At 46.9% G+C, this 16334-nt stretch overlaps 2 protein-coding genes across 5 annotated transcripts in view; both read right to left on the bottom strand.

The window, feature by feature from the left end:
* Positions 1-4406: 4406 nt before the first annotated feature.
* LOC147527291 (ubiquitin carboxyl-terminal hydrolase 42-like) lies at positions 4407-7878 on the bottom strand. The gene is made up of 7 exons (XM_086624893.1): positions 7875-7878; positions 6332-6403; positions 6154-6256; positions 5938-6005; positions 5721-5803; positions 5324-5399; positions 4407-4468 (listed from the first exon to the last, which is right to left on the bottom strand). The coding sequence occupies exons 1-7, from the start codon at positions 7876-7878 to the stop codon at positions 4407-4409; spliced, it is 468 nt and encodes a 155-aa protein (XP_086481019.1).
* Positions 7879-9251: 1373 nt separating this feature from the next.
* The window catches only part of GTF2I (general transcription factor IIi), a 74744-nt gene continuing 67661 nt past the window's right edge, over positions 9252-16334 (bottom strand). For all 4 annotated transcript variants that reach the window (XM_086624903.1, XM_086624905.1, XM_086624904.1 and 1 more), the window contains 3 exons: positions 15473-15511; positions 12095-12169; positions 9252-10334 (listed from right to left, as the gene is read on the bottom strand). In XM_086624903.1, the coding sequence (XP_086481029.1) occupies positions 12111-12169; positions 15473-15511 (98 nt within the window). In that variant the 3' untranslated portion in view covers positions 9252-10334; positions 12095-12110. The remainder of the gene's footprint in view (positions 10335-12094; positions 12170-15472; positions 15512-16334) is intronic.

The following is a 16334-nucleotide window of genomic DNA, read 5'->3' as shown; positions in this document are numbered from 1 at the left end:
GGATTCTGCAGCTGGATTCTGCCCTGGTAGGAGCCAGATTGCTGCTTCTTATGCAGAACCACCACAAACTTTGTCACAAAAGCTACTTTCTTAGTTACAATTGTTTGTACTGAATTTAAAACCACTCTACAGACAGCGCGTTACTGGAAACCACTTGAATTCACGTGTTTCTTCCTGTTTCCTCATCCCTCATCTTGTGATGCGAGAAATGAAACGGAGCTTGTAGATCTCACTGCTGGCAAAGGGTTATTCACAGCGAGACGCAACGTGTAACGCAGTATGATACACTGCTTAGTGTTCCCACCAACTGTCCCGCAGTTCCTAGGTGTCAAGAAGCAGAATTTTAGAAGACAATTCTTGGAGGAGTAATGACCCATCTGCTAAACAGGGTGAGTTTATGGAGTTCATGAGCTGATTCATGTTCTGGGAAGCCAGGCTGGCATCTGAATGCAGGACTGCGTTTTTGAGACAGATGGAGAACTTCCACTGGCCTCCAGACCGAGGTGGGAGCAGTGGTCTTCAGCAACGCACCGCTGCTCTGGAGCAAGAGGAGCAGGTACAGGACTTCACGTGACAGATTTCAATTGAGGTTGTTGAAGATGAAGCGCTGGAGGTTTGGAGTTTCTTAGGCAAATGGACTATTCTCTTTTCTATAGCGTTCCACCCAGAACTAGTACCAAAACCTAGAAATTAAGAGCTGAAGAAAGGAATGACACCTTAATTTTGTTCAGAATGCAATTTTTGATTTTTTGGTTGTTTAAATTTAAGCTTAATTCAATGCAGAGCCAAGGGAGGCCTCGCTCACGTCACAGATGGCAAATCACTGTGTGTGAGCAGTACTATGTGCTCTAACAGCTGTTGCAAAACCACAAAAATGAGTCTGCTCTCTTCCCCAGCTGTCTGTCCCTGATGGGGCAGATACGAAAAGAAACGAAAGGGAAAGGGTTCAAGTTTTGTATGTGGAAAACTTCAAATCCCAAGGGAAAAAACACCAGCCAGCAACTGCACGGCCAAGGTGTTGGACCTCACCTGACTTCTAGCGGTTGCTGGCGTGAGAAAACCCAGGGTGCCATACCCAGGAACACCAGGTTCCACTGGGGACACTCTGCACATCCAAAATTCCTGTTTTGGACAAAAAAAAAAAACAGCCCAAAGCACAGGCTTTTAAAGTTACTTTTAAAATTCACTAAAACGTGGGGAATACATCTGCTACTTCATCACCACAAAGGTTCTCTGCTGGAACAAAAAATATTCAGAGCTCTAGTAAGTGGTTGCAATTTTATTTATTTACTTGTTTATTTGTACAGCCAAAGCTTTTTAGGGCATTATCACTCGATAACGGAAGAGTGACACACCTCAAGTATTACTAGTTTGGAAATGAATGTGACTTTCAACACAGTCAACATCTACCTGTAAGGACTATATATAGAGAAAGATAGATTATTTTTTAATATAAAATTGATATTTGGAAAGTATAAATATGAGTGCAATTATTTTGTCTGTCTAATTTCTCTCTGCTGGATATAATTCAAAATGTCTGAGACCAAAAAGAGACTTTAGCGTTGAACACCAATGCAGCCATCAGCATTTCTGGAAGCCCAGCCAGCGGGATGGACACAGCGGACACCACTGCCCTGACTCCCGAGTCACACAAGGACTCCAGTCTTTCCAGTAAAACCACTACATCAGTCGTCTTTTTTTTTTTTCAGCTCCTGCATGGGAAGTTGCAGGATGTCCACACTCTGCTGTTACACACCAGACAAGGCAGTAGCCTGGAATTGTTTATTTTCAAAATTCTTTCACTGTGATGCCTCGCCCTCGTTTTGAGTGAGCGCTAACGACTCCATCAGCAATATGCAGCCTTGCTGGGCAGGCAGCCGTGCAAAAAGTGCCTCCCAAAGAGCGCTGAGAGTGAAGAAGCGATGGACTGTCCTTCCGCTTTTTCAAAAGGGGAAGTCAAGAGCCAGCTGAAAACCCGGGGAAAGTTGCATTAAGTCATTTCCCCATTCTGAACATTTATAGCAGCAATCACGACACTGGCCATCGTCCTGATAACAACCTCTTTATGGAAGCACATTAACTGAGCACGTCTATTAAAATAGTCAGCACTGAAATACGGCAGTGGTTGTAATTTGGGACAGTACCCACATGGCTGAGAGTTAACAGGTAAGTAAAGTCAAAGGGCTCGCTCCCTTGGGACTGAGATGGGGCTGTTTTCCAAGGCAGGAAGGCTGCACGGCATCGGCTACCACCAGTTCCCATCTGGAGAGCTGGAAGGTACAACTGGCATGAGCGTTCTCAAAATGACTCAGCGTGGAGCTAACCCTGCTCCTGCTGGAGCCAACAGCGCGAGGTCCAAATATACAGGTGGGAGCACTTGGACCTGCACAGAGTAACTGTGCAAACGCAAGCACATGTCCTACACCTCTCCCTCGCCTCCAGAACGACAGAGCATGTGCTGCTCTGAATTCATCTGCTGAATTTCAAGTTGCTCCCAAGGAACAGACACTGTATCCAAGTGAATTGGACACAGCCCCAAATTGTGCAGCCGTTGCTCAGACAACATTTCCGTGACCTTGGATGGACAAGTGAGACGGCTTTGTATCCCTCCACTTCCCACCACAAAGCAGAAGCTTTTCTTTAACTTATTTTCTCCTGCCATGTTCAGTTTTAGAACATATATTTCCAAAGCAGACATCACCAATTTATGGTGAATACCATGTCTTCTTCTTTCTGAAGCGAGACAGGTTACAGCTCCAGTACACTAAACAAACACATCTCATTTTATATCAATCAAATCACTGAAGTATCAAACACAACAAAATGAGGAAAGTATTTGGAGTATGACCAAAAACCCCAAAATGGGCAAAAGTAGTACAGAGCTGTGACAGCCTAAAATTGCCATTTTCTCTGAATGAAGCACATAGACCCACAACTGTGTGGGTCAGCCTGGTACGTTTGGTGACGTGACGCATTGCTAGCCCTGTTCTCTACCTCCACAAAAATGTCATTTTTAGGAATAAGTGAAGTTAGGTGCAGCCCCTCGGTGTCCAGAGGGGGGGAGGCAGCGACATTGTTGCTGGCTGGGGGACGAAGTGCCACCACCTCCCCCTCCCTTGGCACTGGGGGACTCACGGGTGAGGATGGCAGCCCTCTGGCAGGGCCGGGGGTGGCAGTGGCGCAGAGGAGAGGGATGCAGAGGTGGCACTAGGTAGCCCCGCTGTTGCACCCCTCGTGGAGGGAGTGGCACGTCTGACCCCGTCTCAGCAGCTCCAGCAGCATCGGGAAGGAGATGATATGCTGTGGGAAAAGAGGGGACAGCATCAGCCCTGGGAACCCCTTACTTTGAGGGGGAGACCCCAGTCTGCCATCTCCCCGCCTCGAAGCTTGACTGGTGAGAGCAGGGCATGCCCTGCAGCCGGACACCCGGGGGGCAGCATGTTCCCATCGGAGCTCCATCCGGGAAGCTGTGTCAGTTGTGGTGGGTGCAGAGCTTAGAGAGACCGTGGATACCATCGCTCCCTGGTTGAGCTGGCAGAGCTTCAGCGCCCTTCCTGCGCGCCCTTCCGCACAGACTGCCACACCGCTCCCTGGGCAGCTAACACAGGGACAGAACCGGCCCCAACACCCGTGATTTCATCGGCATGGCACAGCACAGCGATAGCCCTGATCAGCGGAATGACACCTTGGATCCCAGTCCACCGCTTCAAGATAGCAACCGTACTGGGAAACAGCACGTACGGCGACAGGGTGCTCAGTAATACAACTCTGGAAACAACTCTGAGAGCACATGGAACGACATTCCGGGCAGCGACATCCAAGGAAACATAATGAGTGTTCCTAGCAAATCTGTTTGAGCACACTGCGGTCAAATCTGTCCTTATCTCAACCCTTCGAGTGCCACGCGGGGCGCCAAAAAGGGCTGCCCTGGGCTAACCTGGCCGGCAACTAACCGCCACGCGGCCGCTCGCTCACCCTCCCTCGCGCCCTGGGGAATGGGGGTGAGAATTGAACAATTTAACAATACGTATTATTATTATTATAAATAGTTTTTTAAAAATAACATAGGAATGTTTTTTTTTTCTCGAAAAGTCGGGAGACGCCGAGAGAGTGAAGCGCCCGCCCCCCCCCGCCCCAGGAGCCGGCAGCTCTCGCGGGAGACGCTCGTGGCCCGGGCGTTGCCGGAGCAACGGCGGTCCCGCCCCCCCCCCCCCCCCTATAAAAGACCCGCCCAGGGAGCGCGAGCGAGCAGCTCGTGGCGCGGCAGTTTGCGCGGAGGTTCGTCAGTCAGTCAGTCAGTCAGTCAGTCCGTCCGTCCGTCCGTCCGTCCGTCCGTCAGTTCATCGGTCAGTCAGTCAGTCTGTCAGTCAGGCTGCTGCTCGAGAGGGAGGTTTAGTTGCCAGCTGTCACCCTCTGAGAAAGAACTCAGCCATGGTGACCACCCGGTGGAAGGCAAAGACCTCCGCACCTGGCAAGAGGGACGTGGGACCACAGACAGAGCTCCCACAGAAAGACAGAGCTGTCCACGTCTCAGGCTGCGGGGAGTGCCTGAGCCTCTCCATGGTCAGTGTGAGAACACCTGTGTGAGGTGCAACCAGTGGAAGATCTCCTTATCATGGTTGCAGAGCTGTGGGAGGAAGTAGAAAGGCTGAGAAATATCAAGGAGCCTGAGAAAGAGAAAGATCGGAGGTGTCGGGCACTGCCCGACCTGAAGCCAAAACATAAACAGGAAGACCCAGAAAAGGCAACCCAAACCCAACGTGAACAGCTAGTGAAACAGCGTCCTGCTTTGGGAAATCTCCCGCCCCAGGAAGAGGAAGTTGCACTCCAATTGTGTACACACCTTGCAGATCTTCCTGTGGGTGAAAGTGTTGAACGTTTTCAGACACAACGTGAGAACTCTGGGTGCACAATGGACTGTAAATGTCTTGGAGAACCTCGTGGATGCCACAACCATCCACAGACTCATCGTTCATCTTGTACCACAGTCCATCGCCGGCCTGCAAAGAAGGGCACGGATACCTGGAGATGAACTGCATGGTTTCTCCACAAAAACACAGGCAGAAAACTACAGAACTGAGAGTGTGCCAAACCACGTCCAGTCCAGCCCCTAAGGAGACCTTCTCCTCCCGAACCTTGGCTGCCAGTAACACTGCCATGAAAGTTTGTCTTCCCCAGCACACGTTTTTCCCCTGCTAGGAAGGAAGTTGCTCTTTACCTTTGTGTAGCAGAAATAGTGTCCTGCATGAGAGCTGTGACTGCTATGTACCAGGACAGCATATAAGGCGTAGAGGAGTGGTTCTCCACCTGCCTGGGAACGCACATTTATAAGCATTTTTGCCGTCCAGCTGCTCGGGTGTCACAAAGTCCTGCAGAGCTGCGGTGACAGATGAGGCTGCCTGGAGGAGTGAGAAAGGAGAGCGCTGAGCTCGGGGAAACGCCCTGGCCCAAACACTTACGAGGAGCTGACAAGAGGGCCCAGGTAGCTGACGCTGAGCAGACCCACCACTGAGGATAACGGGTGCTTGTCTGGCTTAAAGCCAGAGCCTACAGGGAGACCACTGCCATGGCCTCCCCCAGACAGACACAGTCCATTCCACTTGCCAGCTACCACCAAGCTCTCTTGCACTCGCAGTGTAAGTTTTTAAGCCAAAAGCATGGATTCTGGAGAGCTACAGGGGCTTTGGGATGTCTCAAAGCACAATTATAAACCCTCTTACTTTTATATCCAAAGGGACATCCAGGAAGGCCTCGTAGGAACTGGAAACTGCTTTGCAGCTCAAGCACAAATCAAAATGCTCAGCTGTAGGGGAAGTTGACCGACTATGCTGGTTTGTCCTTCATACCTACAATGCCAGTGACATGATCAGCTGTTTATCACAGGCAGACAGAAGGTCACAGACCATTCCAAGGGGAGCAATAGTTGTGGAAAAGTACCTCTGGATCTCAGAAAGCCCCCAAATATTTGATGCACGATGGTTGTTCCTTGAGAAGAGATGTCCAAGCTGGAAAGAAAGGGTGAGGCAGAGAGCTGTCTCCTCCAAGAGTTGTCCTTCGTCTGAAAGCCCTGGCCATAAGGCTTTCTTGACGGGAGTACATCAAGGAGCCCAGAGGACTCGGGAACATGGAAAAATCTAATTTACTTGTGCTTACTTGCTGCTTCTGCTCAGACAAGCTGTCTGCATGGCATCCACAGTACAGCATAAGAAGTCATGGGCATCTTCCTGCCTGTCAGGCTGGAAATGTTCTCCTATTCCTGAGAAAGAAGATGTTAGTAGTTCTTTCCTACAAGAAGGGGGGAAAACCTGTAAAAGCACCTGAAAGGACTCACGGGTGAGGTCACTGACGACAGCGACAGGCCAGATGGCACTGCCTGAGGAATGCAGGACCTGGTTAACAGGACCTGATTAACATGCGCTTCCATTATGCACATCATGCAGAAGCCTTCCAGCTTCTGGGGGTCCTTGGGAAGTGCCCAACAGATTTACAAGATGTTCCTGAAAGTGCTCACACGACTGGCTGTGCTCTCAAGAGAGCAGGTAGTTGGCCAGAGGAGGCGTGTACGTCAGGCACTGCAGGACGGAGTTGATGAAGCATGTGTTGCCCAGGTTGTGGAGTCCCGCTCCAGCTCTCTGGCTTTGCTGCCACTCCATGCAGATCTTCTCCGGGGGAAAGAGGATCCTTTGTGGCGGAGCCATATCCTCAGCAAGGACTGCAGGGATATGACATTTGAAAAGAGTTGAGACGATGCTGTTGCACAAAAAGTGTATTTTAGAAGTCGAGTTCTGTACAGGAGCACGCAGGGCAGCCAGCTCTATCCTCCAGCGCAGAAACATTGGGGGAAGCCCAACATTGCTGTTGAAATTTACTGGTCAAGAAACAGGTTTGGAAAACAGTCTGTTTCCCTGCTACCTTGCCAGCAGTCCAACAAAGACACCCTCTGCTTTCTGTGCCTCGGGCTACCTTCCTTTCCTTCTAGAGCCTTGAATTGGATTATCAGGTCAAGTCTTCCCTTCTCCTGACTGTAACTCGACGAAAACCAGCAAGTACCTAGCATCCTACTGATGTCAGATCTTTCTACGGGCAACGTCATCTTTCAGAGTCTTGTGCATAGTAGCAGACGGGTGACAAAACGTGTTTTTCTGTGTCTAATCAAAAACACCTGGGCAAGTCCGGCTGCTGTCGGGAAATGCCTTGGAATTCACTCTAGGTTGTCAGCACATAGCATCCAGGGATGGAGTGCCACCAGCCACGTCCCTTGCCCTTGGGGATTCACAAAGTCCAGGCCTGCTGTTGAAGCTGTTATTCACAGGAGTCGTTCCCCGTTGTGTCCATTGCTCCTCTCAGGAACAGAGGGGAAAGCTCTGGATGGCAAAGGATGTCAGGATGTGCTCCAGAAACAGAAGACTGGTGCCAATCCTGTCACCTGATTGCAAAGAAATAATTGTAGCTCAACAAAATGATTTAAAAAAAAAAACCCCAAACGTGACCCACAGAACAGCATCTGCCACCAAAAGTGTTCCAGTGGTACTTGGAACTGCTGGAGAGCTGCAGCTGATGGCCCTACTGTCCCTGTCACAGGATTCCACGTGACGGCAATTACCAAGCCCCTTTTGAAAGACCATTGCATGTCACCTTCTCTGAAGAGGACCTGCTGCTGACCTGTGGCTCACGTTAGCAGCGGAGCCCTCTGGCTCTCCGGCCCACACTTGCCCACCACATACGCTGGAGTGACCCGCTCTCGGCCGCTACTTTCACAGCCGCCTTCGCCGCGCTCCTTTTTAGTCTGCCCCCCTACCGCATCGGTCAGGGTGGCTTCTTGCCATTCCAGGCTGAGCCCAATGCCTCCGACTGCACTGCCACCCCCTACTTACCCATCCTAGGGTACGGTAAAGAAACAAGAACTAGCAAATAGGAACTGCACCCGCAGCCCTGGCCAGCCTGTGAAGGTGTACTAGTTCAGCTGACAGCTCAGGAGGCACAGACCAGCCTCTGCTTCTTTCCTATATCTGCCTACTCCTGTGATCTGTCCTGAAAGTCCAGTGAGAATTACCTTTGAAAGAGGATGGAAGTTGAGGAGAAGTGGGCAGTAAACAGTAAGTGGTTGGAAAAAAGTAGCCACACAAGTAGCCAAGGAAGGAGCCGAGTTATCTGGAAGGCCGGCTCAGCCCAACTAGCTTCTGCTGGCCTGCTGGCCTGGTTTTAGCTGGGACAGAGTCAGCTCTTCTTTTTAGCAGCTAGAAGAGCTCTGTGTTTAGGTTTCACTCAGAGGCTCACTCTGAGAAGAATGTTGATAGCAAGCTGATGTTTGTGGTTGGACGTGAGACTCCAAGGACTTTTCAGTGTGCTGGAGTGCAGAAGCACGGCGGGATAAGGGGGGAGCATAGCCGGGACAAGGGGGACACGATTCCCCTTGTGATTGGGGTTGACCTGGGCTGGCTGCCGGGCCCCCACCCAGCTTCTCTCTCACCCTGCAGCACCAAAAAACATTTGTAGGCACCTTTCTAGCATCAGGTTTAATTCCTTGACCTGCTGGCAGGGCAGTGAGTATTGCTCCTGCCCTGACGAGGCAGTTGGTTGTTATTTCTGCCTCACCCGAACTGGCCAGTTTGGCCCTTGCACCACCTGGGCCATCTGGTTTTCCCCAGTCCTGCTTGGGGCATTGAGTTCCACTTGTGCTCAGCTCAGGGCAGTCTGTTTGGCTGCTGCTCCACTCACCTGCACAGGGAGCTGGGGAGGGGGCAGCCCCCACCTCCCCCCTCTCTTCACTGCAGCTCTGAGCCATGTTTCGGGCTCCTTGTCCTTGCTGCCAACAGAAAGCTGCTAGGAAAAAAAGTGAACTCCGTCCCAGCCAGAGCCGATTTCCACCCCTTCTATGATTCTATGAACTGAAAGGTTCAAGATTTTCCTTGAAGACAGAACAACGTCACCCACCCGGAGGTGGATTTAGAATGATAGAATCATGGAATGGTTTGGGTTGGAAGGGACCTTGAAGATCATCTAGTTACAACCCCCCTGCAGAGACACCTTCCACTACACCAGGTTGCTCAAAGCCTCATCCAACCTGGCCTTGAACACTTCCAGGGGTGGGGCATTCAGTGATTTCACTTCCGTCTCAAAGGCAGGACTGGAACTTACTTCCTTTGCTGGAATTAATAGCTACACCACAGCACACTCTACCTGGCTACAGAATTACTGCTAGAACTTCGATTTGTTGTAACACATGTAAACGTATACTGCATGGACAGTCATGAAAACCATCAGAAAGGTCTTTTATTTCTTAATCAGGAAATAAAGTTCACCATTTGTGCATAGCGCAGTCATCCCAAACTCATGCCAAGAAAAGAGAAACCTGTACAATGATCTGTATCTTCTCTATAGAGATCATCATATAGCCAGAACTTTACATCTCTCCTGGTTTGTGAAACGTCAAAAAAAAGCGTACATGAGACTCTTACATGATGTAGGGTGTAACCAGGACCACAGGGGACTTAACTTTTGACATAGTAGGACTTAGAGCAGCTTGTAGTATGGTTTTCCATAACTAGTTCTGGGTGAACAGAAGGGCATCCCCCACAGCCTTCAGGAGAAAAGTTCTCGCACACATCTGCGCGAGGTTTGCCTGTGTTAGGACTGCAGCACCAGACCCGTCATATAAAAACCATGTGATATTCTGATAAAACATGCACTTACTACTTTGCATTAATGGAACAAAGTATAACAGGGTTTAATTTAAATTGGTTCCTAATCCACACACTGAAATACTGAGCGTTTCACAGTCCATCTCATTAACACATACTAACGGTCAAGTGAACCAGTTTATCTTTTATTTAAGAAAAACATACGAATTGTGATAGATATCATAGGAAAAATTAGTTCAAATATACAGATATTATTGTCCAATCAGCCATTAAAGGAGTAAGAACCAAAAATTAATGATTTGGGTTTTTTTTTTCCCCAAAGTAAAATCAACAAACTGAACTACTTGCAGGAGTTTTTCTTCGTTACAAAAGCTGAGATGCATTCAGGTACGGTGAAATTCAGCTTCACTGGGAAATGTAGCCAGCCTCTGTTAAGTCCCTGTGGATTTTAATCCCTGTCATCTCCCCAGCACTGCTGCATCAAATTCAGTCCTTGTAATATATTCCAAAGTAAAACCAGCCATTCCGAATCTACAGTCATCCTTTAAGTCAATTCACAGAACTGCTGAAAAAGTAGACATTTCTATCTAAAAGTACAAAAAGGGTTTGTATAGAAGGGACTTCTCTTATACAGTTATATTACACAGCTCCAGACAGCCCCGGCCGGCTCTTCGCAGAACTGGCTGCTTCTGACTAGGAAAGAAAAATGACAAGAGTGAGTGAGTTCCACTGCAGCTCTGTATCTTGTTGTCGATAGCTGGCGCTACCTTTTTGAGTTCTGTAGGTCTAGAGTCAGAAATCACGCAGAAGCGGAATATTGTTCTCAGTAACTGAGATTAATTGTGAGCTTGCGTGCTCTCTGTAAGAGTTTAGATCAAGTAGTTGCTTTAGCACAAATTCAGTGGATGGCCTAAAGCATCCAAAAACCCAAACCTGCAGCCCCAAATCATGCAGCTGTTGCTCAGACAAAATTTCCGTGACCTTGGATGGACAAGTGAGATGGCTTTGTATCCCTCCACTTCCCACTACAAAGCAGAAGCTTTTCTTTAACTTATTTTCTCCTGCCACGTTCAGTTTTAGAACATATATTTCCAAAGCAGACATCACCAATTTATGGTGAATACCATGTCTTCTTCTTTCTGAAGCTAGACAGGTTACAGCTCCAGTACACTAAACAAACGCATCCCATTTTATATCAATCAAATCACTGAAGTATCAAACACAACAAAATGAGGAAAGTATTTGGAGTATGACCAAAAACCCCAAAATGGGCAAAAGTAGTACAGAGCTGCGACAGCCTAAAATTGCCATTTTCTCTGAATGAAGCACATAGACCCACAACTGTGTGGGTCAGCCTGGTACGTTTGGTGATGTGACACATCGCTAGCCCTGTTCTCTACCTCCACAAAAATGTCATTTTTAGGAATAAGTGAAGTTAAAAATAGTATAAGAGAAACATTCAGACATTTTTGCATTGTAAATTAGATGCAGCTTTTCATAAAAGTTAACAAAAAAGAAAAAAACCCAAACTTTTAAATGAAGTTGGTCTGTCATCACAGCTTTACCAAGCGTGCTGAACTTAGACAATATTGTGATGATAGCGACGAGCTGTCATAGAATCATAGAATGGTTAGGGCTGGAAGGGACCTTCAAAGGTCATCTAGTCCAACCCCCCTGCAAGGAACAGGGGTATCTCCAACTAGATCAGGTTGCTCAGGGCCTCATCCAACCTGGCCTTGAACGTCTCCAGGGATGGAGCATCCACCACCTCTCTGGGCAACCTGTTCCAGTGTTCTACAACTCTCATGGTAAAAAATTTTTTCCTAATATCCAACCTGAATCTACCTCCCTCTATTTTAAAACCATTACCCCTTGTCCTATCACAACAGGCCCTCCTGAGCAGCCTCTCCCCATCTTTCTTGTCCTGCCCAATTACAGTTTGGAAATATACAGGCTTTACCCAGAACAACAATGCTTTTCCATACAAACACAGAATCATAGAATGGGTTGGGTTGGAAGGGACCTCAAAGATCATCTAGTTCCAACCCCCCTGCCATGGCAGGGAAAATGTCAGAGCCCTTCATAAACACTAAAAACCATAAACACATAAAAACATGTCAGAGCTCTTCATAAACACTAATTCCCTCAGTTTTCATTTGCTCTGCTCTGAGGTATGTAATTACCATCAGCCTTTTTATTTATAGGCCACATTTTCCTAGGACTGCCTGCCTCTCCAATTCAGACACAGTCTGCTTTACGTTGTATTTGGTCATATAAGGTAATGAAAACATCCCACATTTTATAGGTGAGAACTGAGACATATAAAATAATTCACAAGGACTTGCACCTTCTGGCATTCAGTCCTGTATCTCAGTCCTCTTCTCCCCACCCCAAAACATAAAAATGTCATTCCTTGATAGGTGTTGACTTCAAGAAACACTAAATTCTTTTACCCAGTACTGACGAGGTCTACCACGTTGGGTCTGGTTCTTGCTTTATTTGACAATTTTCTTTTGTTTCTGTAGTATCTGTTGAAAAAGCAGTAACGAATGAAGAAAAGAGGAAACTTCTCAACCAATTTATTGTACCTGTTGTACTTACTCAGTAAAAAATTATGAAAGTATGAAAAGCATTCATTTATCATTTTAAACTAGTAATGATAAATAAAAACGTATTCAAAACAGTCTGAATCTGCAGAAATTACCACATTCACTTCAAAGTAAAAGGATCTTAGGAAACTCTAAGGTTTTTTTAAGAATAGAAATAAAAATTGCTATTAGAAGTGTATGAAACTTTAAAATGCTTGTTATGCAGGTGAAATACTCTCTGGGCAAGCAAGGAACATAATCCAAAAAGGGAACAACATATAACCAGGGAAAAGACGTCAGACGTATCGCTGCTTTGGTGTGCATCCCACTCTTCAGTCCTCCTCCCTCCTCTGGGTCCACCCCCAGCACGGAGCCTTCCTCCACCCACCCCAGCACATTCCCAACATGGGGTGAAGCTTTTCCAACACTTCACAGGGAAGTCTGGAGCCCATGACTTCAAAACCTCAGGCATGACCACTGCTTCACGTTCCCGAAGAAGCTGTCTTCCAGAGCTAGCTAGCAACGCCTGAACCTACTTGTGCTCGAGCCGTGCTTTCGGGGTTAGTTACCAAATTAACATTCATTGCACAAACTCTGGCTTTCACAGCACTGATTATTTTTTGGATTTTTTTTTCCCCATCTGTAGGGCTGCTTCTCGACTCGATACTGGCTTTTGAGGTATTGTGTTTATCTGTCCACAACAAATTCTGACCCTAGCTAATTTTTCTTCTTCGATGCACAGTATCACATTGAAAGGCATCATGATATGCTTAAAAAAGAGATAAAGAAATTTTATCCTGTTGGCTAAAGCATTCATCATCTTTTGATATGATTTTTTTTTCCATTTCCAAGAGACTTCATTACAAAATCTTTGCTTTTCTTGTTCACAGGGACGCTTGGAGGTAAATCAAAGAAATCTCGTGCCTGTATAGCACTGCCTATGTGACTCAGAGTTTGATTTTGTTCTTTTTCTAAACAGAGAATATGATGTTGGAAGGAAATTGGTTTTTCACTGAAGTTGTCTGGAAGGTTTGGGGCTGGGGTAATTCATCACTACAAAGCCAAGCCCTTTCCCTGCATCATCATTTTATACCTTCCAGCCTAGTTCTGAAGTGACTTTGTGTTCCTTAGCAATTGTATGCCTTTTCTCAAGATCATTCCTCTCGTAACTGGGTCTTGATCCAGTTTTGGATGACAAATTTGAAAACACGCTTGTCGTCTTTTTTTTTTTTCTTCTTTTTTTTTTCTTTAAATGGTTAGGGGGTTGGAAGGGACCTCAAAGATCATCTAGTTCCAGCCTCCCTGCCACAGGCAGGAACATCCTCCACTACACCAGGTTGCCCAAAGCCTCATCCAACCTGGCCTTGAACACTTCCAGGGATGGGGCAGCCACAGTTTCTCTGGGCAACCTGTTCCAGTGCCTCACCACCCTCACAGTGAAAAATTTTTTCCTTATATCCAATCTAAATCTCCCCTCTTTCAGTTTAAATCCATTGCCCTTTGTCCTGTCACTACACGCCTTTGTCAAAAGTCCCTCTCCAGCTTTCCTGTAGGCCCCCTTTAGGTACTGGAAGGCTGCAGTAAGATCACCCCGGAGCCTTCTCTTCTCCAGGCTGAACAGCCCCAACTCTCTCAGCCTGTCTCCATAGCAGAGGTGCTCCAGCCCTTCGATCATCTTCGTGGCATCCTCTGGCCCCACTCCAGCAGCTCCATGTCCTTCTTGTGCTGGGGACTCCAGAGCTGAACGCAGCATTCCAGGTGGAGTCTCACGAGAGCAGAGCAGAGGGGCAGAATCCCCTCCCTTGACCTGCTGGCCACGCTGCTTTGGATGCAGCCCAGGACTCGGCTGGCTTTCTGGACTGTCAGCACACAGTGCCAGCTCATGGTGAGCTTCTCATCCACCAGCTCCCAAGTCCTTTTCCTCAGGGCTGCTCTCATTTTTCTTCAAAACCATCACTTTACAGACCCATAGCTAGATTTCCTCCACACAAGGCTGTTCAGGAATAACTGTCTCTCCTCCGTCATCTAACAATTCCAGTGATCCCACATAGCTTCGGCATTATAAAGACACTCGATGTTTCAGTTTTCAGTAACTGTGAGCTTAAAACCTGCAGCTCAGCTCTTCTATGACTCTAACATTTGCTTTCTTTTTGTCTTGAATGTTGCAATGGGATTAATCTATGTTCTGAGAAAGACCTACTCATAACACTCAGTGAACCTCTAACAGTAGCTCTGGTCGAGCATGTTGGCTCGTCTCCGAGCTCAGTGACATGTCAGGGGAACTGAAGCAATGGAGACTACAAAGGGCATTTCCCTGGAAAAGGACACAAAAAAAACGGGAGTGCTGCAACTTGCTGCTTTCTCTTTTGGAGGAATCTAAGCAAGATTAGAGAATGAACTTGAGAGTTTTTAGATGACAAGCGCTGATGCACAGCAGCCTCCATCCCAGCGCTGTTGGCTTCGTTGCTGCTAAGCTGCTATGGACACATCAGAGAGCCCCCTCAACTACCTGGCACAAAGGCAGCACCCCAGACCCCCTACGCCAGCGGCAGCCAGAGCCGTCCAGGCCCACGCTGACAAGCTGGGGCTACCACAGAGGCAGCATTTACAGGACCAGAGCACACAGCAGACACCAGCAGCCCAGTTCTCAGGTCAATTCAGTATTCTTCATGAGTCCAAGACCACACGCAAAAGCCCAAGGTGGGTAGCAAACTTACAGCCACCCTGGTCTCACGTATATCAACATCTGAAAAAGATACAACTCCAGTATATTCTTGGACAATAGGAAACTTGGATGTTTTTCAGAGCTTAAGTTCTGGAAGAACAACAATACTCCCCCCTCCCCAACACACCCTCACAGCACATTCAGGCCAACGTGGCATTCAAATTTCCTGATGATGGCAATCGTTCACTTGCATAAATTGTGGAAACTACTGCGCTGAATAACTGGATGCACCGCTCAGGATATGAGCAATCACTCAAAGCCTATATATAGCCATGACTCACCAAGAACAACGATTCATAAAACTCCTTTGTAAAATTATTTGAATAATAACTTTTTCTGCAGAGTATTTTTCAGATGATGCATCATGATATTAATACAGATGAAAAAATATCCTGGGAACTAATAAAATACCTTTTTTTGTTCTGATTGACCTGTCTCCTTTTAAAAAAAAAAAGATGCAACTTTGTTCAAAATTACTTAAAAATATTTGTTGATAGTAACTGAAGACAAACACTTACCTCCTACAGATACTTTTATTTGGCTTGGTTCAGCTGGCTCTAAAATGAAAAAAATACAGTCAAATGAATATGAATATAGTTTCAACAATATGAATCAGATAAGTATCTTAGAAAAATTAGGGAAATTAAGTTTTCCGTGAAGAAAAGCGCCTCATTTCTTCTCTTATGATCAGACTCAAATTATCTGAGATAAATGCATGTAACTCTCTATAGAGCCTGCAGCAAAATATAAAAAATACCCAAACATTTATTATTTTATGCTGCCTAATGCTTTCCCTTCTGAGTACGGCTCACTGCGGCAGACACATCACCAAGTCCTGGCAGAACATCACATGCACTTGCACAGAATATACCAAGTTTAGTCCAGCTTTACTCAAACCAGTTAAATATAAAACTGTATTTAAAAAGAAGTCACCACTTCTGGTTGGTATTGTCTGGTCACTGTCATTATCCGTTTACTGACGTCTGCTTAATTCCAAGCATGTGTGTGTTGGCACCAGATAGATGTTCAGCCAAGTGAAGTTTGCATGTAAGAACCTGGAATGGGAAGTGCCAGTATGTGTTTTTGGAGGAGAGTAGGACAGTGCAGAATAGAGGGCAAAAAGTCTGTTTTAATTCCATAAAGATTTTTGTTATCTGTGATGAATTATAGCTGGACAGGTGCTGGGGAAGCCATTCAACCTTTTTAACACTGCGGGTGAGTTCAGGACAGAGACTACAGCAAGTTCACTGACCATCAGCAGCTGTTTTCCTCCCTCCCACCACCTCCAAATGTAAACAGAGGAGCCAGTAGCTTCCTTTAATGATTTCCACCAGAGGAGAGTCCCTTAGGCTGAAAAGGTTTAGCGAATGTTTTCTCTTT

The sequence above is a fragment of the Tauraco erythrolophus genome, chromosome 21 (assembly GCF_009769465.1).
Source record: "Tauraco erythrolophus isolate bTauEry1 chromosome 21, bTauEry1.pri, whole genome shotgun sequence".
Taxonomy (NCBI): Eukaryota; Metazoa; Chordata; class Aves; order Musophagiformes; family Musophagidae; genus Tauraco; species Tauraco erythrolophus.
Note: the sequence above shows the minus strand (reverse complement) of the source record. Positions and strands in the feature narration are given on the sequence as shown.